The following is a 25,413-nucleotide window of genomic DNA, read 5'->3' as shown; positions in this document are numbered from 1 at the left end:
TTTTTATTTACTATGTTTTTTTAAAAATTCATCCAAAATAAACATAAAAGAAAACGAGGAAATCCACTAAGAAAACTATCTAGAGAGGTCATATATTCAGTTTTGCAAGTTCACATAGGTACAATATCCGGCCTTTGAATTTAAGGCAGAAATGTAAACTCGGCTCATAGTTTAAAGGAAAAAATCCCGGGGTGATAAATTTTGGAGATAAATAAGATCCCCCCCCACTGTTTTCCGTGTTCATGACCAAAAGCCCAACCCAAACAGAACCGAAGCAGGGCATCGCGTTCTCGGCTTCTCGCACACACACACACACACACCCGCCTCCGTTGCCGTCTCACCCCCTTCCCCATCTCTCATCGCCAGTTCGCCACCACCCCCCGATCCTGCTGCTCCTCTGTCCTCGGCGCCTCCCATGAAACCCTAATCCCCCCAAAACCCTGACCCCGACCAGCACTGCCTCCGCCGCTATGTCGCCCCCTCTGCAGGCGCCCGACTACAAGCACATCACGGAGGAGTGCCTCCGCGAATGGAAGGGCCAGTCCGCCGGCGCCTTCCGGCTCCCCGATCCGGTCCCCATGGCGCGCTTCCTCTACGAGCTCTGCTGGGCGATCGTAAGCTCCAGACAGTTTGGACTGCTTCGTGATTAGGTTTCGGTCAGCCCGCTGGTCCTTCCGTGCTGATTGGGTGGGTTCGGCGGCGCAGGTGCAAGGCGACCTGCCGCCGCAGAAGAGCCGCGTGGCGCTGGAGTCGGTGGTATTCGTGGAGGAGGCACGGCGAGAGGAGGAGCTCGGCTCGGTGCTCGCTGATATCATCGCTCACCTAGGGCAGGATGTGAGTATATGCAACTCATATTGCTGCCGTGTCGTGGCTAGTGGGTTGGTTCAGGGGTGTGTATTTTGATTAGTCAAGTTTCTCTGTCTGGTATTGTGTTTCGGTAGCACTAGGTGCGTGAGTATGAACTGAATTGGTCACTCTGTTGTACGTCTATTGCTTGCTGTGGTAGCTAGGTCAACAATCGAGCTGAATTGTTGGGTATTTTGAACCGCTTCTCAGTGGAATTGTATACGAGAATTAGCTCTGGGGGTACTATTCTTTCATGTACTACGAGTCTTGCCGCGATAAAAAGTTTCACCTGAAGTTGTAGCATAAACAAATTGAATCCATGCTGTTCTAGGACCTAGGTCAATATACTTAAATACACTTTTTGGTAGGTCAGAAATGAACCAGATAATTGTCAGGTAAATCTGTTCTGACATGACCTACTCAGCGGCCTTGTACACATGAGCATGCATTATAGTAGCAGTAGCTAACTATTGTTCAAGCGATCATGAGTCATTCAATGAGCTTCTGTGCTAACAGGAGAAATCTTGTTCAGATAATGAATCATATTAAGGGTCAAAAGCTCATGCACACACTTTTCGTTTCTGGTTAGGTGATTACAAACTGAACACACCTGGTGCTACGTGCTAGATGTCCTTTTCAGCATGATTTATCCAAACTTTTGCAGTTTCGAATACATAACAATTACCCAAAAAATAGAATAGCACTGAGTTGTCAGTAAGAAATTCTGTTTCTATGTATGTCTTCAAACCAAAAGGTGGACAGTAGAGATGGCACTTGATAAAATGCAAATGCGATTATTTCATTGGGTCTCTTGCCGTGTCATATCGTTTAATATTTTCTTGCCTCTATTGCTTTGTTATTTATCCGCTGCAACAGGGTCATTGAATTTTAACCTATGATCCACTGCCCCCCCCCCCCCCCCCGGATATGTCCCTTTCCACTTGTGCCCTTTATGGGTAATATTTTTCTTGTTGTGTCCTACTTTGTGGGATTCCTCTTACAGTGTTTAATCAAGCTGACATGCTTCAACCTGCAGATTACAATATCTGGTGAATATCACAGCCGTCTTGTTAGAATGGTAATAACCTAGGCATAACTTTTAGTGCAAACGCACAATTCGTACTTCTTGCTATCCAACTTTTCTTTCGATTTAATAATCTGGACTGTCTCATTAATATTATTTCAATACTCTTCCTTCAGACCAAGTCATTTGTGGAATCCTCGATTACCGCACCTAGGCTTCTGCAAGAGCGGTGCGAAGTGAGTATTGTTATTCCTCGCGCTAGTGCACTGTATCTCTGTTGACCTAAATTCAAGATAAAGAGCTGATACATGCTTTCTATTTCGTCCACCCATGGACTCAAAAGGAAGATTTCCTTTGGGAGGTTGAACAGAGTAAGCTGAAAGGCCAAGATTTAAAATCCAAGGAGGTATGCTTAATGTACCAATATGTCAATGTGCCATATGCTTTGAATACTGCCAGGATTTCACAACTGTGCCCTTTTAAGCTGGCATACTTTTGTGGTTTTTTTATTTACCTTAACATTTGCTGTATGGCTGATTAATGTTTGTTTTAAATAATTGGTATAGGTTAGGGTCAACACACGACTTCTTTACCAGCAAACTAAATTCAACCTCTTGCGAGAGGAAAGCGAGGGCTATGCTAAGTTGGTATGTATATCTGCTCGTCCTGATTTTTGCATTCCTCATTTTTGTTCTTTGTAGTGATTGTAGAAGGGCAACACATATTCTGCTCAATTGGGTTATACCTATAAAAATCATGATGCACTTCTATTTTCTACACTGGGATGTGGGCTAGTTTAATACTTGAAAGCCATGCTGTGCTATGAATAAAGATAACCATAATCCTGTACTTTGAATCATAGTCAATGGGTTTGCCTGACATACTGCCCTGTGTATCTGGCTTGTCCTTGGCAGAAAGTGCATGCGCAGCTCTTGTGCTAGCCTGGTTGAACTTCACCGCATCACATATTGCATAACGAGTGCCGCGACTGATCTGATCATTCTTGTAGCCCGTTCACCACCTCTTAGGGCGAGGAGGGGTACATTGAGAATGAGAAGCCAAGAAAATCTATATGCGAGAATAAGTAGTTCGTTAGGGTGATGTCAAAATTTGGTAATATATCAGTTTTTACGGTTTCCCTAGAGTTTCTTGGAGAGGACAGAGAGTGAACGAACCAACCAACAACCTGAACATTTAAAAACGTAGCAAGCAAGTGCACTGTTCAGTAGTTGTCTATTAAAAATAATAAGCCCATCTTATTGTTTCATTGATTCTAATGAATGGAATTAGTCAAAAAGGCAGGGAGCTATGAGTTTATAATTCCCAAGGTTACTGTTAGAAATGCATTCGATTAATTCTAGACGGCATACTCTCCAATTTTGTCACTTTGGAAAGAAATGCGAACTGTGACTATAATTAGAAATGCCACGTACTGCATATTCTTCGGAGTATAGAGTCCTTTATGTATACATTAGTAGAATCCTCTTTGTGTACTCCTCATGTGCTCATATATATTTCCAACATGGTCCTATTATTGAATACAACTGCTATTGGTTTGGAAATTACATAAATGAGCATATTCCACTGTCTGGGATTTAGTCCTACTCTTCCTGTAGCTCTTGAAGGTTCTTTGTGATGCTTATTGAAGTTTAGCAGGTTTCTAATCCTAGTTGTGTCTGCATCATTCAGGTGACACTCCTTTGTCAAGTTGGTTCAGATCTGGCCTGCCAGAATTCTTCTTCAGTTACAATCAGCATTATAAAGGTTGCCATTAGGCCTTAATTTCCACCTTGCTATATTTTTAGCTTTTTATTAATAGTACTGTGTAATAACATATTGTTATTTTGTGACAGTCATTGATTGGTCATTTTGATCTGGATCCAAATCGTGTATTTGATATTGTAAGTATTCATACTATGGCACTGTTATTAAATGTTGGACAATATACTGTTGAATTTGTATAATTCTTTTGTCCATGTTATCAGGTGTTGGAATGCTTTGAAGTCTATTCAGATAGTAACATCTTTCATCAGCTCATTCCTCTTTTCCCAAAGGTATTTTCTGTTAGAACCAGTAGCCTATATTATGGTCATAATTCATGTAGTATTTTCAGTTTTTTTACCACATCTTACATGATTGCTGTCATAATTCATGCAGTATTTTTTTCTGTATCTTACAATTTCCTCTATTGCAGTCCCATGCTGCTCAAATTTTGGGGTTCAAATTTCAGTACTATCAACGACTCGATGTCAACAGCCCTGTTCCATCTGGACTTTTCAGAACAGCAGCTTTATTAGTCAAATCTGGTTTCATTGATCTCGATAATGTGTATGTTTCTTAACAGTCCTCTTAGACATAGTTATTCACATATCTGTAACTTAAATGCCTGTCTGATCATGTTTTATTTTGTGCTTGAGGTTTTCTAGCTTTGAGTTGTAAGGTGTAACCAACAGGAAATGTTTTATCTTCATTTTTTATCCTACTGTGGCAGCCATTTCTTAGTTTCTCAATTTTTTATAAGTTCATTTTCCTCAAGTTGTGGCAAACATAGCTGCTGCTGAACCAAAGAAAACTCATATGAATACGATTTCACTGATTGTTGTCTCTATTTTTGTTTTTTTGTTGTATAATATAGCCTGATTGCTGCCAGATGTATTATCGGTGATTAACCTTCTCAAATGGGTGTGTTTCATGACTTTTTCCTCAGCTATTCTCACTTGCTTCCAAATGATGACGAGGCATTTGAGCATTTTGATTCTTTCATTTCAAGAAGAATTGATGAGGTTGGTCTCCCTTTAACTTGTTGAAAGTTTATATCTGTAACCGTGCAAGGAGTGTGATTATGGTATACTTGTTACATACATTTTCCCCTACCAAATAGCTTGAAAGGGAGTGACAACAAAAGGGTTAAGGGATGAAAGGTTTGGAAGGTTTTGTTACACATTGTTGGCTAACTACCTGTACTATACTATACTCTGCACTACCCACTAATAAAAAACTGAGAGCATTTGTTGTTTGTTTCTTAACCGGAACAATTTCTAACTCCATGTAATTTGTTCTCGCATTACCACTATGGTTGTACTGATTTCTTATTAAGTATTGTTGGACTGAAGCTCACTCCTCTTTTTCTTGAATGCAGGCTAATAGAATTGGCAAAATCAATCTTGCTGCTACGGGAAAGGACCTTATGGATGACGAGAAGCAAGAAGTCACTATTGATATGTACACAGCATTGGAGATGGAAAATGATATAGTTGGGGAGCGAGCCCCTGAGATGGAAAAGAATCAGAAATTTGGGCTGCTTCTTGGTTTTCTCTCTGTGCATGACTGGTAATATACACTTATGCCATCATCTTCCCTTGCGTGTAATTGACTATATTAAAATATATTTCTATTGTTTATTCATATATTGCAATCAGATTTCTTTTGCGGTACATGCACTAGTCTATTTTTGGCATTTTGTAAATACAATTGTTGTATCATCATACTGCAAATATATTTAAAAGCAATTTTTAGCGTAGCCAAACTTGATTGGGACAAAAGGCTTTGTCCTTGTTGTAAGTATGGACTGAATGATTCCCTCTATGCTTTCCCAGGTACCATGCACAACAACTCTTTGAGCGTCTTGCACACCTAAATCCTGTTGAGCATATTGAAATTTGTGATGGACTATTTAGGTTTGTTATATCATTTTGTTCGTTTCAATGATTGCATATTTTTATTCCATCATCTTCGTTTAGTTCAATTTCAATTTTTTTTTCTTTATGCAGAATGATTGAAAAGACAATGTCTTCAGCCTATGATATAGTTTGTCAACTGTATTATTATTTACCTCCTAAGAATGATGTTGATCTACCGAAAGAGTTTTTCCAAATGCTCACCGCTTGTGGACCATATCTTCATCGTGATACTCAATTACTTCAAAAGGTATCTTCAATCTTCCTACCATTGCTACATCACTACATTGCTTCTGCCATCTTTATATACCTAATGGTTGTTCAGTGTACCGATGTCGTATATTATTGATTTGTAACATTACAATTCTTCCAGAAGCACAACATTAGGAGCATGTGCATTACATCTATTAAGTCATGACTAGAATTTCACTCCGCAGCCTGCATTGTTTCAATAAACCATGAAATTAGAATGTCGTTGTTGTTGCCCAGTTGTAACAAATCAGCAATCAAGTTTTGCAGCCTTGCAGAGCAACATGTTATAGTTTTGTTATATTCTAATGCATTTGAATAGGGTTTTCTATGAATATCTTTGAATGGAAATTGCAAGTGTCCTGTTCCAATGTTTGGATGCTATCTACTTAATGATTCGTCATTCATGTTGACTTTTCAGGTTTGCAGAGTACTAAAAGCATACTACCACTCATCAAAAGAGTCTACCCGTGCAGCAAATGTAGTTTCACCAGAATTTTGGATTGAAGAGGCACTTGGGTCGTGCTTGTTTCCTTCGTTGCAGCTTATCCCTGCCAATCCTGCTGTTGATATGGAGATATGGGGGGTTCTTTCACTTCTTCCTTATGAGGTTTGTCATAGTATATTATTTTTACTGCTCTATTCATGTTTTAGCTATTTGGTATCTTGACTATCCTTAGTTTCCAGGCACGCTACCGTCTATACGGTGAATGGGAGAAGGAGACTGAACAAAACCCAATTGTCCTTGCTGCAAGGCAAACTGCAAAGGTCATATTTTTATTTGTCCAACGTTTTTTCTAATCTATCACTTAATGTCAAGTTTATTCACAACCATCCTTCTTTTTTACTAAATCAGCTGGACACCAGAAGGCTCTTAAAACGGCTGGCTAAGGAAAACCTGAAGCCGCTTGGGCGCATGGTGGCTAAACTTGCTCATGCAAATCCGATGACCGTGCTTCGAACAATTGTCCAGCAGGTACGTGCAACATAAGTTGTGCGCATATTATTGCTGTTGTATTTCCTTGGGAAACCTTAATCACTTACTTTTGCCCATCAATTGTTGATGTTTTTGCAAGTGACTTTTGCTTCTGTTTCTATTTTTCAAAGTAATCATCCTCTCTGTAGTTCAGTATCATCTTCTTGTGCATGAGATCTGCCAATGGCCATGATGTTCTTTTGTGTCAAATATGCCACTTGATATGCACAATTAGTTATAGTAAGATGCTTGTACTACTGCCTAGGGTGGAACCTACTATTATAAAAAAATCAGAAACATCATAAAAGCATGTTTACCTCTTCAATGCCAAGTTACCTCCATGTAATTCTCCCTTGTTCAACATAGTCTAATTGACAGCGGGGTTACTACCGCCCTGAGGAACACAAGGCATGGCTTGAACCTTGAAGGGAAGGTACTGTGAGTGTTGAGTTAGACTGTAGACTGGACTGCGAAGTTTTGAGGAGTTTGACACTATTCTCTCGTCGTCTTGATTCATTATGGACATCATTTGGGAGGATTGGCCATAAGGATGATGAGATACAACAACAACAACATAGCCTTTTTCCCAAGCAAGTTGGGGTAGACTAGAGATGAAACCCGAAAGAAATAAGTTCAAGGTTCAGGCACATTGATAGTTATTCTCCAAGCGCTCCTATCCAAAGCTATCTCTTTAGAGATATTCCAATCCTTAAGGTCTCTCTTAACCGACTTATCCCACGTCAGTTTAGGTCTACCTCTACCCCTCTTTACATTATCGACCCGCTCAAGAACCCCATTACGCACCGGCGCCTTAGGAGGCCTTTGTTGGACATGTCCAACCCATCTCAGCCGATGCTGGGTAAGTTTCTCCTCAATTGGTGCCACTCCGACCCTATCCCGAATAACTTCGTTCCGGACTCTATCCCTCCTTGTGTGCCCGCAAAACCACCGCAACATCCGCATCTCTACTACACTCAGTTGCTGGACATGTTGCCTTTTTGTAGGCCAACATTCAGCACCGTATAACATCGCTGGACGAATTGCTGTCCTATAGAATTTGCCTTTTAGCTTTTGTGGCACCCTCTTGTCACAAAGTATGCCAGAAGCTTGCCGCCATTTCAACCAGCCAGCTGAAATTCTATGCCTAACATCTTCATCAATGTCGCCATCCTTTTGTAGCACCGATCCTAAATACCGAAAAGTATCCTTCTGGACCACCACTTGCCCATCTAGACTAACATCTCCCCCCTCATGCCTAGTCGCGCTGAAATCGCACATCATGTACTCAGTCTTGGTCCTACTAAGTTTGAACCCTTTCGACTCTAACGTGCGTCTCCACAGCTCTAACTTCCTATTAACCCCTGTCCTATTCTTGTCAACTAGCACCACATCATCAGCAAAGAGCATACACCAAGGGATCTCACCTTGTATATCCCTTGTGACCTCATCCATCACTAAAGCAAATAAATAAGGGCTCAATGCTGACCCCTGGTGTAGTCCTATGTTAATAGGAAAGTCAGTGGTGTTGCCATCACATGTCCGGACAAACGTTGTCGCATCCTTGTACATATCCTTAATGAGGGTAATGTACTTAGGTGGGACTTTATGCTTTTCCAAGGCCCACCACATGACATTTCTCGGTACTTTGTCATATGTCTTCTCAAGGTCAATGAAGACCATGTGCAAGTCCTTCTTAGGCGATGCTCGATAACCCTCTCCCAAAGCTTCATCGTATGACTCATCAGCTTAATCCCACGGTAGTTAGTACAACTTTGAACATCGCCCTTGTTTTTGAAGATATGTACTAATATACTTCTCCTCCATTCTTCCGGCATCTTGTTTGACCGAAAAATGAGATTAAAAAGCTTAGTTAACCATACTATTGCTCTATCTCCTAGGCATCTCCACACCTTAATGGGGATACCATCAGGGCCCATCGCTTTACCTCCCTTCATCCTCTTCAAAGTCTCCCCGATCTCTACCTCCTGAATTCTCCTCACAAAACGTCTGTTGGTATCGTCAAAAGAGTCATCTAACTCAAGAGTAGGGCCATCACTCTCCCCATTAAACAATTTGTCGAAGTACTCTCTCATCTATCCATGATCTCCTCATCCTTCACTAGCAGTCGATCTGTCCCATCCTTAATGCATTTGATTTGGTTGATGTCCCTTGTCGTCCGCTCGCGGATCCTAGCCAACCTATAAATGTCCTTCTCCCCTTCTTTCGTGCCTAGCCGTTGATACAGGTCATCATACGCCTTACCCTTTGCTACACTCACAGCTCGCTTTGCAACCCTCTTCGCTAATTTATAGCCCTCGATGTTGGCTTCACTCTTGTCAAGGTTGCACTCTTGTCAAGGTGGAGGCGCTTGAAACACTCCTACTACTCCTTCTCCTTAATAGCCCTTTGCACCTCGTCGTTCCACCACCAGGTGTCTTTCCCCTCCTGTTTGCCTCCCCTACTCACGCCAAACACCTCTGAGGCCACCTTTCGAACACATGTTGCCATCTTTAGCCACATGTCATCTGCGTCTTCTCCTTCTTCCCAAGGCCCCTCACCTAGCATCCTTTCCTTAAACGCTTGTGCCGCTTCCCCTCTAAGGTTCCACCACTTTGTTTTCGCAATCTTGGCACGTTTGTCCCGGTGGACACGTACCCGAAGACGAAAGATGAGATAATATCCAATTTTGGAAACTTCATGTGGAATATAGACAACTATTTTCTATGATTTTCAACTAATCTTGCACTTCTGGGCACTGCAAATCGAACATTGCTGGTCGTGTTACTACTCTGGAGAATTACAGAGCAAGGACGCAGTTTGTCAGGGTGTTTCTAAATTGTAATAATTGTTATTTAATTCTTTCAAATCCTAAGTGTTGAAAAACTATTAACATGCAATCCATTTGTTCTGGTACAGAATTTTTTACAGTTATCCCTGGTTTGACTGTGTTGTGTGTTGTCTTCAATTCTCTGTTTACTTAACCTACCTATGTGTTTACACTTGCATGTCAAAATTTGCAGGTCGAAGCATACAGGGATATGATCACGCCAGTTGTGGATGCTTTTAAGTACTTGACTCAGGTAGTATCCGTTATTTTGATTTATGTATTATGCTTATGTTATTGCTTGATTTATGAATGTATCTGTACCCCATTTACTGTATCAGCGGCAATTAATTTCGACATGCCTTTGTATGGTCATCTGTTTATCTTACAGCACTGTTCTATTTTACAGCTGGAGTACGACATCTTGCAATATATTGTAATTGAACGCTTGGCTCAAGGTGGCCGTGCAAAACTCAAAGATGATGGTCTTAACCTGTCAGATTGGCTTCAATGTCTTGCATCCTTTTCGGGCCACCTGTATGTACCTTTTGGCATTGCTGTTATTTTGTTCTGGTATTCTACATGTGATATTGCTTTGTTGCACTTTATTACTCTTTGTTAGTATTTTACATTCATGGGTTAGCCTATTCAGTTTTGGGATTTATAATTTTTGTGCTCCTAATTGTTAATGATAAAGTATATCCTGCTACTGAGTTTTTTTGGTCCAATTCTTTTTTGCAGGTGCAAAAAGCATAATGCTGTGGAGCTGAAAAGCCTTTTGCAGTACCTTGTTAATCAACTAAAGAAGGATGTGGGCATTGAACTTGTTGTCCTGGAGGTCTGCTGTCTGTCCTTTTTAAGCTTCATGTTGTTTGAATTATATGAGCCTTAAGCCTAAAGACTAACATAATGAGTCATGCAGGAGCTCATTCAGCAAATGGCGAATGTGCAGTACACTGAGAACATGACGGAGGAACAAGTTGATGCTATGGCAGGAAGTGAGACTTTGCGGCAGCAAGCTTCACTATTTGGAGCAACAAGGAACTATAAGGTTGTGAAGGGCATGCATTTCTATCTCAATAGCATATAAAGGTCAAACCATTCTTTTACTGATAAATTAAATTCTTTGTAGGTGTTGAGTAAGTCTACAAACAGGTTGAGGGATTCATTGCTTCCAAAAGAAGAGCCCAAACTTGCAGTTCCTATGTTACTGCTTATTGCTCAGCATCGGTCCAAGTATGATTTTCATTAATAAACTTTATGTCTCCACATTATTGCTTTGTTGACCTGTGCTCAAGTTGTCTGATCTTTAACTGTAGTGTTCAGCACAATAACTTATATACTCCGACTAACATATATTAGATGTATCAGCCAATACCAGGAGGTGGTGTATCTCTGCACATTATAGTATAGTTGATTATAATTTTATAATTTTCTTTCATAAGTTGACGCTAAAAAATTATAATGACATTATTTGGCCGAACCACTATGAGACATCTTGTGTTTGTTTCATGAGCTGTTTGTTCTAATTTCTTAACCATGTTAAAGGAGATGCAAAACATGAAATGGAGTAATTACTAATGAATTTATATACACCAAAGAAAGTGAGGACTGGATTGGGATCAAGCATTGGTTGACATAGATCGGTTAAACCATACATTGATTTGGCAAGCTTGGTGCTAATTTCCCACTGCTAATTACATACAGTTACAGAACAGCAGTACAGCACAGCTTTGCGATGGCAAATTGGACTTTGTCTGGCTTGCCGACCTCTTACATTAAATTTATGTGTTTGCAATAGATCCTGTCATATTTAATTTTAGTTTTTCTACACCAATTTAAACCTTGATAACATCATTTTTCTTCTCAGGATCATAATAAATGCTGATGCCAATGCCACATATATCAAAATGGTCAGTGAGCAGTTTGATAGATGCCATGGAATACTGCTTCAGTATGTTGAGTTTCTTTCAAGTGCCATAACTCCAATCGCCTATGCTCAATTAATACCTCCTTTGCAAGATCTGGTGCACCAATACCACATTGAGCCAGAGGTAGTACATTTCAGTTCCTACTATCTCTGCTCCCTTGCTCACTTCTATTGTTGGGTGTGGGTTTGGGTAAACAAGTGCTATTTATCTTTAAATGCAGGTTGCTTTCCTTATGTACCGCCCAGTGATGCGACTTTTTAAGAGCACGAATGGTGGTGACACTTGTTGGCCTCTTGATGATAATGAGGAAGGAGAATCTGTATCATCTGATGATCTTATCTTGCATCTTGACTCGTCTCAGGAACCAATCATGTAAGTCTTCCATGACTAATTTGGTCATCTTTGACCAATATGCATGTTTGTCATTACATAGTAGTTGGTTTTATGGAGAGATGATATGGCTGTACTGTTGTAGTATAATATAATCCCTGAACACTCTGTAACCTGGAATCTTTATAATGCAAGATTCAAATCTATTTGTTCTTTTTTTTTCTCGAATATGCAGGAGAGCCGCTATGTGTTCATTTTGAGTATCTATTCCGTAGCATGTGTTATTGGTATCACACATATGTTATTTAACTTTCTCCTCTTATTACCATTTTCCATTTTCACTCCAAAATTTTGGGGCAATTGCCATGCTATCGTTTATTCCAAGAAGTACAAACTAGCTAATTGTTTTTCTTTTCCTGTACCGCTCCTTATCTAATATTTGCAAGTTATAACTGTTGAACTTCTGAAATGATTTTTACATTTGACATTTTTTCGTCATCACATTGGTGAAGTACAACTATAGATATTAAATAGAAATAGAGGGAAGTTTTGAGAGAATTTGGAACGTTAAAGCACAATTACAGACAACTCTTCCTCGAACGCTTGAATGATGAATTATTATACACCGAAATCTATGAATCAATTTTTCAACCCTGTGGTTAACATTGGTTCACCTGTGTTTAAAAGTTGGTGTCATTTATTACTTATAAAATATAAAATATTTGAGCTGTTACTGATGGTGTTTTTATACACCTTAACATGGACGATCTTACTGTGCATTAATTGTGTATGCATGTGTGCTTGGATGAAGTGCACAGTTGTACTCAACTTTTTGGCCTGATAATCATCTTGGAAATTGTGTAATTTCAGATTTAGAGATAATTAACTTGAGAATACTGTTCAGCTCAATGAGTATAGTTCAGAAACTCAATAAATGTGTATTGAAGATCAGCTGCAACGTGGTGCACTGGTACCTGATTAGTTTTTTATGGTATGTTATAATTTTTCCACTCATGTTTTCTGTTTCACTACAGGTGGTCAGATCTTATTAACACAGTCCGGTCAATTTTGCCAACAAAAGCTTGGAACAGTCTTTCACCAGACTTATACGCTACTTTCTGGGGCTTAACGCTCTATGATCTTCACTTCCCAAAAGACCGTTATGATACAGAAATCAAGAAGCTGCATGAGAATCTCAAACAATTGGAGGACAACTCGGATAACTCTAGCATTGCAATTTCAAGACGTAAGAAGGACAAGGAGAGAATCCAAGATTTACTCGACAAACTGAACAGTGAATCTCAGAAGCACCAACAGCACATTGCATCTGTGGTCCAAAGGCTAGCCTGTGAAAAGGATAAGTGGTTGAGTTCAAGTCCGGATGCACTGAAGATCAACATGGAGTTCCTACAGCGCTGCATATTTCCACGCTGTGTTTTTAGTACGCAGGATGCTGTATATTGTGCTACATTTGTCCAAACACTACACTCCCTTGGGACTCCATTCTTTAACACAGTCAATCATATTGATGTCCTTGTCTGTAAGACCCTACAGCCAATGATATGCTGTTGCACAGAATTTGAAGCTGGCAGGCTTGGAAGGTTTCTTCATGATACATTGAAGATGGCCTACTATTGGAAGGTATTTTAATCCTTTAGGTTTACCACACATATATCTTCATTGTATTGATGGTAGTAGATAATTGGAGTCTCTGTTATTGTCTTTTCAACTTTTCAATGCTTTTTAATTGGTTGCCTCCAACACCTTGCAGAGTGATGAATCTGTGTATGAGCGTGAATGCGTAAACAAACCGGGTTTTGCGGTATACTTCAGATACCCAAACAGCCAGCGAGTATCTTATAGTCAGTTTGTTCGGGTAGGCTTTATCCATCCTTGAAGTTATATTTACTGCTGCTTGAAATTCTTTTCTTATACATTCTGCTATTTATTGTGTTATAGATGAAATCATGATAGATCGATTTTTTTTTCATCAATTACAGTAACTTAGAATAATGCCTTTATAATAGTATATTGTTTTGGATACACCAATTCGGTAGTAGTGACAGTTCCCATAAGTTCTCAGTGTGATCCAAGTTGGGTTCAATTTTTTTTACTAGATATCATGGTATTCTCTCTTATATTTTGGTCTTGACTTGAAAATCAGGAAAAATGTGATGCTTGATATCTTAATGTGTTTCTGTTATTCACTGTTTTCCACCCTGTATAGTTTTCATCATATTTTATTATTTTGTACTTCTGTGTTTCTTTAAAGGTTCATTGGAAGTGGAGTTCAAGAATCACCAAGGCGCTTAACCAATGCATGGAATCAAAAGAATACATGGAAATCCGAAATGCCCTTATTGTGCTTACAAAAATTTCTAGTGTCTTTCCTGTGATTCGTAAAAGTGGTGTCAATCTTGAGAAACGAGTAAGTCCCTTACCAGCCATTTCTTATGCTGCTTGCATATTTCTCACCAAATTTTTTGACCAGGTGGCTAAACTTAAAGGGGATGAGAGGGAAGATCTCAAAGTTCTTGCTACTTGTGTAGCTGCTGCTTTAGCTGCTCGCAAGGTAAGTTTGAAAATGCTTGTAATTAGTGTTTTTCCCCTGTCAGTGGGAAATGTCACTTTATATACAATATATTCAAGCACGTTGCTCATATAATATATTCAAACACAATGTTCTGTATTGTGCAGAGTTCTTGGCTATCTGAAGAAGAGTTTGGCATGGGCCACATTGATCTGAAACCAGCAACAACAAGATCTGTGCCTGGTATATGGAAACCTATTAAGTTGTTTGTTTTTTGGTTGAAGTTTTATGATTAGCTTGCATCATTTATCTTTGGATCTCCTCAGGAAACCAGTCAGCCGATCCCTCGATGGCAAAAGATCAAAATGCCCGTGCAAAGTCTGAAAGTAGGCATGAAAGGTTAGAAGGTGCTATGAAGCCTGATGTTCAACAAAAAAAGAGCTCTGTGTCCGCAAATGGATCTGATAATCAAATACCATCTTCCGCCGTACAAGGGAAATCTTCAGGGATTGTACGTGTAGCGGATGAACCTCCAAAGCCTGTATCTGATGAGGGGGTTAAGGTTTCTGTGAAGCCTAGTTCAGAATCTGAGGTATCTCCCAGAGTTTATATTTTGTTATTATGTATGGTTATCATATTTTACTTTACTTTGAATGAAAAGGAACAGAAACACACAAGAATGCTTAGCAACAATCACTAAATATAGGCAGGTTTTCACTTGGACCATGCATCTTTATCATTATGTAGCTCTGGTTAATCCATATGGTTTTACTTTCAGTAGTACTGAGAGTTTTTTAAAAGTGACTGCATGAATCCATGACAACTTATGTTTAATGACAGTGTGTAGCAAATTCTTTGTTACTCCATATTTTGATGTGAAATTTTTAACATTTATTCAAAAACTAGTTTGCCTATTCTTTGCCCTTTATAGTTTCATGGAACACTGCCCAAGTCTTTAAGTGCTATTTAGATCGTGTCATTTGCTACTCATTGTTTTACAGTAAATTTAAAGCTAACAAAACATGTGTACCATGGAAAGAGTTTAGGTTCTCATATCGCTTTAGGTAATACCTGGCTAAACTAAAGGGAAGTGAGGTAGCTCCTATTAAGTTATTACATCTAAGTTATTGAATTTATTCTGGACATAGCTTGTCCAGAAATTAACCATTATGCCTGAATGCATATCAGTGAGCAATGCTGTGTTGGGCATGAGTTGTTGGAATTTATTTCAGCTGTTCTTTTATACAACAGATAAGGGCGCCACAAAAGCGTGCTGCGCATAATGCTGGGAAGATACTGAAGCATGATGTGGCAAAGGAAGATGGAAAAGCTGGAAAATCTACCAGCCGGAATTCTAATCAACAAGCCTCTACTGTTCCTGTTGACAGAGAAGCTACTCAGGCAGCTGATTCTGTCCAAGATACCAATTCTGCTAGTAGCAATGGTAACTTGCATCCAGCGCCACGAAAAGCTTCATCCTCCCAAAGAAATGCAGTGTTGGCTACACATAATGGAGCAGTTAATCCATCTGGTGAGTCTACTGATCTGACTGACGCTACTGTGAGACAGCAAAAAAGATCGGTTCCAGCTGAGGAGCAAGATAGATCAAGCAAACGGAGGAAAGGAGAAACTGAACCCCGAGATACCGATTTGAGTGAGCACCATATAGAAAAGGAAAAGAGTTTGGACTCACGTGCCGGAGATAAGTTTCGTTCGGTGGATCATGAGAAGAGTGCTAGTGAGGAACAGAACTTAAGTAGGGCAGAAAAAATGAAAGAGAAATTTGATGATAAATATGACAGAGATCCTAGAGAAAAATTGGATCGAGCTGAAAGGCGCTGTGGGGAAGATGCCATTGATAGAGCAACAGATAGATTGTCAGATCGGAGAGAACGTTCTATTGAAAGGATGCAAGAGAGAGTTACAGATAAAGCTCCTGAAAAAGGAAGAGAGGATAGAAATAAGGATGAGAGGAATAAAGGTAATAAATATGCTGAATCTTCAGTTGACCGGACACATTCTACTGATGAACGGTTCCGAGGGCAAAGTTTGCCACCGCCTCCACCTCTTCCCACAAGTTTTGTACCCCAATCAGTTGGTGCTAACCGAAGAGAAGATGATGCTGACCGAAGGGGTGGGAGCGCTAGGCATATTCAAAGGTCATCTCCCAGGTGTGATGAGAAAGAAAGGAGGCAGTCAGAGGAGAATGCTTCGTCATTTCAGGATGATGGAAAACATAGAAGAGAGGAGGATCTCCGTGATAGAAAGCGTGAAGATCGGGATGTTCTATCAAATAAGGTAAATGATGTCTTTAGCAGCTCCACGTCTGGTTTGTTATAACTGCGTACTACCTTTTTTCGTTTGGCTGTAAAAGTATATATTTTGTTTTATACTAGATGATTGCTAGCTGCAGTTTGACTGCTGAAGAACCCTGGTGCTGTAATTTCACAAAAGCCATGCGAGATTTCTGCAACTTGAAGAACCACATGTTTGACTTACAAATCCTTCATTGATTGTATAGGTAGATGACAGAGACAGGGAAAAAGGAACTGCTATGAAGGAAGACAGCGACCCTAGCAGTGCTTCCAAACGAAGAAAGATTAAGCGAGAACAGTCTTCTTTAGAAGCTGGGGAATATGCACCTTCTGCTCCTCAGCCTCCTTCCCATGGAACTGGCAGCCCACAATTATCTGATGTACGAGAACGAGAAAGAAAAGGTGCAATTTCACAGCATCGTAGCTCGCACACTGATGACCTTCCTAGGACGCATGGCAAGGATACAAGCAAGCCGAGTCGTCGAGAGGCTGACCAGTAAGTTCAATGAAGAATAATTTCTTGTTTAAATATGCATTGCTCAGTTTCCAACAATTTGCTCTTTTTTTCCACTTTGCAATTTGCACTGTGTTTCAGTTGCTTTAATTGTTATGTGAATTACCATTTGGAGTTTTTGTGAATATTATCAATTCCATTTGTAATTTTGTATACTTGGCGTTGTCATTTCTCGAATGATCCTAACTTGGTTTGACACTTCTCAACTGCAGAATGCATGATAGGGAATGGGAAGAGGAAAAGCGACCAAGAACTGAAACAAAAAGGAAGCACCGGAAATAGCTGATCAATGCTGGCATGGATTCAGTCAAACTCATAAAATTCATCCAAGCGCAGTAGCGGATAAATTTCATGTTTTCTTCTGTGAGAAAACATGTTTCAGTATAACTAAGCATACTGTTTAAGAATATACTGCTGGCGCCAGTTAGGGAGATGTGGAACTTATCAGCTTAGGAACATAAAGTCTTTTCTGCCCAGGACCGCAACTAGAAGCTAGTCAATGCGAATTTAACCTACGGAGATGGGGCATGTTTAACTTCATACATTTTGTGCTGTAAACAATGTGAAGGTCAAGAAAATACATATGGGTGAACATAGACGTGTGGCTCACCATCCGGCTATTTTGTATTGTACAAGTACTAACTGCTAACATGTTGTAGGAAAGCATTTGGATCACCATTTTTTGCACGGTCTAGTAATAATGTTAGGGGGACAGAATGATTGAAATGTACATATTGTGGTCGGAAATTTTGCTTAGCTTTTTTCTGTTCAGTTTTATTCTTTTTTATTAAAGTTGGCTCTGAATTGGTTGTGCAGTTGTGCTTCGAGCTTGACGTAATGTGCTGGTGTTCTGGTATCTTCTCATTGTTGTGAGCATGTTGGGACGAATCAAGCAAGGATGACTTGCGCTTTGCCCTTCCCTTGTTTTGACTATTGACATAACGTATGGAGAAATATCATCAGGGATGTTTGAGAGATTTTTGTTGAAACAGTGGGATTTATGTAGGAATCGGAGAAGATTCCTGTTCCTGATTAGCCATTACCGGTCGATGGTAACCTGGGTGCTGGTTCTCTAGCGTTGGAAACCGGTAATCGTTGCCGAATCAGTTTCTTATTTTTTTTTTTACCTGGCCTAGCTTGTAATTGGGTTGTTACGGGCCAGATACATTTTCATATTTCTACTCCGTACATCATCAACAATCTTACACCTTAAGCATATGGAGATGCTTGAAAAACAACTGGACCGATCTTAGTGGGAGTTTTATAAGATGTTTTATGGTATTAAATGTGTGCTACATCAGCAAATTTATTGATAAGATAGAGTTTCATCCCATGATACTTATTCAGCTCGGTTAGTTCGCATTCTTCTTAACGATGCAATGCAACCATACACTAAGACTGGCCTAGAAATTGTTCAGAGACGGTGATTCGTCGCAATGATGATAGCTCAGTCGAATTGCCAGGGTGTCCTCCGTACTTTCAAGTTTGAAGTTTGAACACAGGGCACAAAATGCTAGACGTGGCGTGCTAGGAAAATCTTGCATGACCGAAATCAAGTAGCATTTTTATTTTTCCAAAGTTCCCACAAATTCAGCACAGAATTGAAACCATGTAAATCCAATGGTATAAAGAATTCATGACGCGAAGCAATGGATGTGTTGATGGCAGTTGGCCACTGATTCGTCATTTCGTCGTGGTGCTGAGTTCTCTTCCTGCGCCTTCTCTTCGGCGTCGCAGCCATTCACTTCCTGCCCTTGTTCTTCTTCTGCTGTTTAGCTGTTGATCGCCAAGAAATAAGAAATTGATCACTGCAGGTTAAGTAAAGCACCAAGAAATCAAGAAATTAATCGCTTCCATCGGGAGTTGCAAAGAAAAATCAGGCGGAACGAACGACAGAGACGACGGTGATGTGACGATGAATTACCCAGTCTCCTCTTGGCATCGGATTTGGCGAAGAATTCCGCCCACTCGTCCGTGAGCACGAACACCGGCTCCTCGTCCTCTGCTCCCTCCGCGTGCAGCAGCCCCGGCTCGGGATCCAACTCCCCGACGTCCTCTCCTACGGCGGCGGGGGGCGGCTCCGGCTGCCAGGGCGCCGCGTTCCCGTTGGCGTTGGGGAAGAACACGGGAGCCGGTACCTGGTGCTGGTGATGGAGGTGGGCTGGCGGCGCGGGAGCGAGCAAGTGGGCGCCGTGGTGGTGGTGATGGCAGAGATGGATGTGGACATGGTGGTGATGGCGGGGGTCAAGGTGTAGGTGGAGCAGGTGGTGGTGGCGGCACGGAAGGCCGGGCCCCGGGTGCGGTGGATTCATGGTGCCTGTTTTCTCGGCGGAGGTAGGGATGGTCGGCGAGTCGACGGCGAAACGGAAGGTTTCAAGAGGAAACCCAGCTTTTGCGTGGGCAAAAGGGGCGTTTGGTTTTAATGTAAATTTGCAAAATCTGAATGTGTCACCGTAAAATAAGGGGGTTTTACATTTTTACCATTATAACGAATGGCACTCATCAGATTATCATCTTTAGATTGGCACCTACAACTATACCAGCAGAGAGAAGTTTAACTTACAATTTTACCACTTTTGCGCATGTGGCAGCCACGGTGGCATGCCACGCGAGCGCCAAGTTAGCAGGGCCCCTACGCCGTGTTCCCGACGTTACTGGGCGCTGGGCCCAACCTGCCGCCGCTAACCCTATGTCGTTTGGCCCCCCTCCCCTCTGTCGCGTTCTTCTTCTTCCCCAACCGACCCGAGCCACCGCCACCTCCAGATGCCCACCCCCCGTCCCTGCACCGTGGGTAACAAAGGCGTGATTCTTTGTTCTCAGTCAGTCAATTTTACTTCCACTAACGGCATCTATCCTAAAATCGAGCCAATTCAAGCTATAATATGTACAACTGCGACAGTAATCAACAATGGAAACGAAGCAAAGCAGTAATCCGTGAGCAAGAACTCACGCTTTGGTGGCGGCGTAGATGGTGTACATCGGATCAGAGGGTATGACGGAGGCGGAGCCGGAGCCGATGTCGAGCACGAAGGTGCGCACCTCGGGGACCTTGGGGTGCTTGGCCTTGATCTCGGCGGCCACGGCGGCCAGCTTCTCCGGGTTTCCACACCCGCAGCGACGCCCGCTATGCTCTGCTCGCTCGCCGCCCTCGCCCTCGGGTCCGGCCGCCGCCGGGAGCTTCGCCGCCTGGAGCCGGAGCCGAACCTCCATCGCGCGGGCCTTCGCTCCGGTCATCCCTGCCCGCCTCCCATGCTCGCGCTCGCCCGCCGCACTCGAGAGTGGACGCCGAGCTCCAGAGCGCGAGCATGGTCGCGGCCGCAGCCACGCCGGCGGCGAACAAGGCCGCGTCGCGCGCGCGTGCCCCACCGGCCCCGGCCATGGAGGGAGGGAGAAGGGAGCTGGCGTGGGGAGAGGAAGCACGAGGGAGGAGGTCGCGCGCGGCCGCAGCCGATGCCATCAGTGGCGCCGGTGACGACGGCCCAGGCGCCGTAGCAGCGCGCGGAGGGGCTTGCCGGGCGTAGACCCAGAGCGCGAGGCGGATGGCGGCGCGGACGGCCATGAGTAGGCCCACGACGGCCAGCGCCAGCGCCGAGGCGGGCTGCGCGCAGAGGAACTCGACGTGGGCGCACGTGCCGGCCATGGCGTCGCCAGATTGGGGGAGCTGGGGAGCAAGTGACTCGATGCGATGGCGTCGCCGGGCATGAGCAAGTTGGGCCCAGCGCGCAGTAACGGCGGGAGCACGGCGTAGGGGTCCTGCTGACTCGGCGCTCGTGTGGCATGCCACCGTGGCTGCCACATGCGCAAAAGTGGCAAATATGTAAGTTAAATTTCTCACTGCTGCTATAGATGTAGGTGGCATTCTAAAGATGACAATCTGATGAGTGCAATTCGTTATAATGGTAAAAATGTAAAAACCCCGTAAAATAAGTTGGCAAGTAGTAAAAGTGTGGTAAAAATAGGATCCCACAACCTCTCCAAATCCTCTCCTCGCTATCCAATTCCAACCCTCTCTGCCAGCTTTCTTTGCCGAGCGGCGCGGCTCCCCCATCCACCTCCCGCGGTCCGCGCTGCTCCCGACCTCCCACCCTCTCGTGTCGGCGACGACCACCCTAGCGCCGGAGGTTTCGCTCACGCCGAAGACGGGAAGGAGTGTCGCCGAAGCTCGCGGAGATGAGAGCGAGGGTCGCCGGCACGGCGGAGTGGAGCTCCAGAGCCTTCCACCGCTTCTTGATCCCGACAGTCACCGCTGCCTGCCGCGGCGCACCTCCTGAAGGCATTCCCTATGGGCGTGATCGCTTCGTCCTCCTCCACCCCGGCCGCCGCTTCTTATCCATGTCCGCGTTTGCATCTGCCAGCCCCAGCCCCGACTCCATGTCGTGAGAGCCCAACCCGAGCGCCCTATTCGCGCCCGTGTCGCCCGATGACATGCGGCACCAGGAGATCAAGGGCCCCACGATGGAGCGCAACATGTCGCCCTTGGTCGACGAGAGCGCAAGCGAGGAGAAGAGCGAGGGGTAGCAGGAGGCGGCGACACGGCGGCTTGCCGATCGGGGATGGATGGAATGCGGCAGCTTGCCTATCTTGCCCATCGGGGATGGATGGAACGCGGCAGCTTGCCTATCGAAGATGGATGGAATGTTGGGCATGAGCGAGAGGAGGTGGGAAAAGGAGGAAGATAAAGAAAGGAGTATGACACATGAGGTCCATTGGCACTATAATATGCAGAGAGTCTAGTTTTAGAGAGTTGTTAGTTTACCCTCAGTTTAGGAAGCCTTTTTAGTTAGGATTATTGGCTTATTGTTAGTCTCTTGAAGATGCTTATTGAGAAATATAAGGCAATTAGAATTACGACTTATATTACTTAACGTACCAAAAAATATATTATTTTATTTCAGTGGAGTTAAATAATATAAAAATATTTCATAAGGAGTACTCTATGCCAAAGGTGTTATTATTTGTTAATGCAAACTTCTATTATTCACAGCAGAAATAGTTTTTTTTTACTCAGCATACAACTAGATGGAGTTATTTGGTTTAACGACTTCTCGTGATTTTGCAAGAATTTGCAATAAATCTTAACCAGTATGAAAGGCGATGAGGACCCAACTGAGCTTCAAACCATGTCAATCGCACAATTTCCACATGGAACAAGAACAGCTAGTATAAAAGATTCCAGATGCTAGTACGGACATCCGGAGTAAACAGCAGTGCAATCTTTAGGCCGTGTTTAGTTACTCTAGTTCCAAAAAATTTCCCTGACAAAACCCAATCCATAACCCCCAGGTGTAATTTCGAGACGAATCATTTAAGCCTAATTAAATCATGATTGAACAACGTCGTGCTACAGTAAATAATACCTAATGATGGATTAATTAGACTTGTTAGATTCATCTCGCGATTTAGAACCCATCCGTGTAAAAAAATTTATAAATTTCATCTAGTACTTCTAAATGCCAAGATTCTGTTTCCAAAATTTTTGGAAAACGGAACTAAACAGGGCCTTAGCTAGGAACCCGTCTTTCAACATGAAAGCAAATTTGGAGCAATTGGATTGATGGCCTAACACAAACCACTCGGTGAATTTTGGCAACCAATTTTTTGATAATCAAGTGATATTTCTATACACATTGCAATAGATAGGGATCTAAAGTAATGTGCTCTAAATTTGCCATGTTCGTCTCGAGAGATACATGAGATCATGCACTCTTCAAACCACCCGCCAGCAAAATTCTGTGGCTCCTGAATTGCACTAGTTCAACTACTCAACTTCAGAACACAAAATAGTAAAACATGATTACAGCCTCACATAAGCTGTTCATCAGGTACTTAAGTCCATTATTTCAAATACTTCTTATAGTTAACGAACTTTTAAAAGCCATCCGGGCCCCCTCCAGAACCATAGCTTTGGTTGCCTCCACCAAAGCCGCCGCCACCATAGCCGCCGCTACCATAGCCACCTCCACCAAAGCCGCCACCACCACCACGGTTCCCTGCAGGCCTGTCATTAGCGAAGTTCACACGGACACTCCGCCCTTCAAGTTCCTGCAATTGTTTCAGGTCTCCATTTAGACAAATACTGCTACAAGCTAATAACCGTACTAGAAACACAGGAGCAGAGGCGTGCAACCTTAACAAGCATTTGTTTCAGGTCTCCATTTAAACAACTACGACACACTAGTAACCATACTTCAAACATAGGACCAGAGGTCTGGCTCACCTGACCATCCATTTGGCTCATAGCCTCCTTGGCATCATCACTGTTGCTGAAATTCACAAAGCCAAAGCCTCTTGACTTTCCAGTATCCCTGTCTGTGATGATCCTTGCTGCAACATGAAAGTATTAACATTTTAAAACAGAAAACAGACCATGAAACAACAGGTGAGCAAAACAAATAAGAATTACTCGATTAACTGCCAACTCAACATTTAAATGTATACTAACCTTCGGTAACCTCTCCGAAGCTGCTAAATGCTTGTCTCAAAGTCTGCTCATCAGTACCCCAGGAAAGACCTAACCAAATGATACCGAATAAACATAAAGCAAAAGTGATGGATTGGCTTCTGAGCATACATCAAAGAAAACCAAACAACAAAAACTCACCACCAACGAAAAGCTTGGTGGACATTAGCCGAGCAACATTGAACAAAGCAGGAGACGAGCTGGCAGGGGCACCGCTTGTCATAGCACTGTGCCTTAGAAGGCTGCCAAGCTTGTTGAAGGCTGCCATTGAACACTAAACCTGGCCATTGAACAGATAAGTGAGACAGACACAGACTAACACTTAAACATCAGTTTGATAGGAACCCTTATACAACACACTGGAACAAAGCAATGCATAAAGCTACAGCAAAACAAAATGGACGGCAACATATCTAAGAGCATCTACACAGCATACTAGGCATTTAACACAGGAGACAGATAAAGCCTAAACCAACTGGGACTAGATAGAAATCACATATAAAAGCAATTTACAGTATCTGATTTCTTCCAGCCGAGGTTACATATGAAAACTACAGAACTCCAATCGAAGCCTAAAATTCGCATCAGCCAAATACATTTCACCAACAAAACTACAGAACTCATATATCAAAACAATTAAGAGGATCTGATTCCCGGGAGAGGGTATAGGCGAGGTGACATGTAAAAGCTACAGAACTCCAGTTGTAAGCCTAAAATTCCCCACATCCAAAACATTTCCCCAACGAAGATGCACTACCAAACAGGACGCGTGCAAAGAAATTCCCTCTACCCTACCGGCGGGGGGCGAGGTCCACATACAAACAGCGAGCATCCGAAATCCCCTCTTCTCCACCCAAGGATCCAAACATTTCCGCTCTGCCCCCCGACTGAATCGATCTCACGAACGCATATCTCACCATCAGATCAAGCGGAACAAGGCGGCGGATGGAGACGTACCTCAAGATTGGGATGGGTCGAGGCGACCAGACCAGGAGAGGTGGTGGAATAGGGGAAGAGTGAGCGGTGGAGGCGCGGCTTGGGGTTTAAGAAACGAGGGGGAGGGAGGCGGCTAGGGTTTTGTTGGGCGTTGCCTCTCGAGGATTTTGCCAAGCTCCAGCTCGGCGCAAAATATCTAGCCCGTTGGCGGCGCCACGAAAATATCCGATGCCTCCTGCCTGGATACACATAAAGTAACTGAAATTCCAACGCGCACCAGGCTCGTACCAGAAAAGTACTAGCTCACTCAGATTCTTTTTTTCCAAACTTATTGTGAATGTAGAATAGTAGTTTAGAACATAAACCAGGCAAACTTTTTTGTAAATTATAAGTTCCTATTATCTGTCCAAAAAAAGAATGAAAACTGTCCTATTGTTTTTTCCTCGAGATATTAACGGGCTAAGAACACATTTTATGGTCGCTATAACTAGTGTTCACGTAGCATTTAACTTTTGTGGCGGGTCCAGGAGCAACCGCGGGACCCACGGAGCTTTCTGGGGAAGACTAAAAAAAACAAGGAGAACAACTAGCGTCATCATCTCGTATTCTCGTATTCTCTCTCTCGTGGACGTGGTGATAAGTCCTCGGCCCAAGAAGACTGAGTCTAGGCCTTTTGAAGTGGGCTCCTCGATCTTGCCATTTCAGCCCGGTCCACCAGCCCTGCGGCCCACGCTATTGGCAAGGCAAGCACCAAAACCCGCAGCGCGAATGGCAGGTCCATAACATTCAGCAGTAGTATCA

The 25,413-nt window shown here is 42.7% G+C and overlaps 3 protein-coding genes across 4 annotated transcripts; 1 reads left to right on the top strand and 2 right to left on the bottom strand.

Annotated features, from left to right (window-relative positions):
• The first annotated feature begins 264 nt into the window (after window positions 1-264).
• LOC120709051 (THO complex subunit 2-like) lies at window positions 265-18,020 on the top strand. 2 transcript variants are annotated; one of them, XM_039994565.1, is made up of 33 exons: window positions 265-614; window positions 706-834; window positions 1,883-1,924; window positions 2,047-2,106; window positions 2,214-2,276; window positions 2,437-2,517; window positions 3,560-3,634; window positions 3,724-3,771; window positions 3,856-3,924; window positions 4,065-4,198; window positions 4,578-4,653; window positions 5,010-5,200; window positions 5,467-5,547; window positions 5,641-5,797; window positions 6,218-6,406; window positions 6,484-6,564; window positions 6,653-6,772; window positions 9,793-9,852; window positions 10,006-10,133; window positions 10,338-10,434; window positions 10,519-10,647; window positions 10,729-10,832; window positions 11,467-11,650; window positions 11,748-11,899; window positions 12,892-13,498; window positions 13,629-13,733; window positions 14,130-14,285; window positions 14,349-14,429; window positions 14,555-14,630; window positions 14,714-14,979; window positions 15,639-16,685; window positions 16,909-17,198; window positions 17,429-18,020. In XM_039994565.1, the coding sequence occupies exons 1-33, from the start codon at window positions 471-473 to the stop codon at window positions 17,496-17,498; spliced, it is 5,292 nt and encodes a 1,763-aa protein (XP_039850499.1). In that variant the 5' UTR covers window positions 265-470; the 3' UTR covers window positions 17,499-18,020. The 2 variants fall into 2 exon arrangements, with proteins under 2 accessions (XP_039850499.1, XP_039850497.1); XM_039994563.1 differs by having other exon boundaries at window positions 14,130-14,429.
• A 721-nt stretch (window positions 18,021-18,741) lies between these two features.
• LOC120709052 (uncharacterized histidine-rich protein DDB_G0274557-like) lies at window positions 18,742-19,673 on the bottom strand. The gene is made up of 2 exons (XM_039994566.1): window positions 19,141-19,673; window positions 18,742-18,992 (listed from the first exon to the last, which is right to left on the bottom strand). Exons 1-2 carry the CDS (start codon window positions 19,526-19,528, stop codon window positions 18,958-18,960), a joined length of 423 nt encoding a protein of 140 aa, XP_039850500.1. The 5' UTR covers window positions 19,529-19,673; the 3' UTR covers window positions 18,742-18,957.
• Window positions 19,674-22,789: 3,116 nt separating this feature from the next.
• Window positions 22,790-24,806, bottom strand: LOC120709050 (glycine-rich RNA-binding protein 2, mitochondrial-like). Its single transcript, XM_039994562.1, has 5 exons — window positions 24,634-24,806; window positions 23,818-23,956; window positions 23,659-23,727; window positions 23,434-23,540; window positions 22,790-23,258 (listed from the first exon to the last, which is right to left on the bottom strand). Exons 2-5 carry the CDS (start codon window positions 23,942-23,944, stop codon window positions 23,085-23,087), a joined length of 477 nt encoding a protein of 158 aa, XP_039850496.1. The 5' UTR covers window positions 23,945-23,956; window positions 24,634-24,806; the 3' UTR covers window positions 22,790-23,084.
• Window positions 24,807-25,413: the final 607 nt, after the last annotated feature.

The sequence above is a fragment of the Panicum virgatum genome, chromosome 5K, assembly GCF_016808335.1.
Source record: "Panicum virgatum strain AP13 chromosome 5K, P.virgatum_v5, whole genome shotgun sequence".
Lineage (NCBI taxonomy): Eukaryota > Viridiplantae > Streptophyta > Magnoliopsida > Poales > Poaceae > Panicum > Panicum virgatum.
This window is presented reverse-complemented; position numbering and strand designations above follow the sequence as displayed.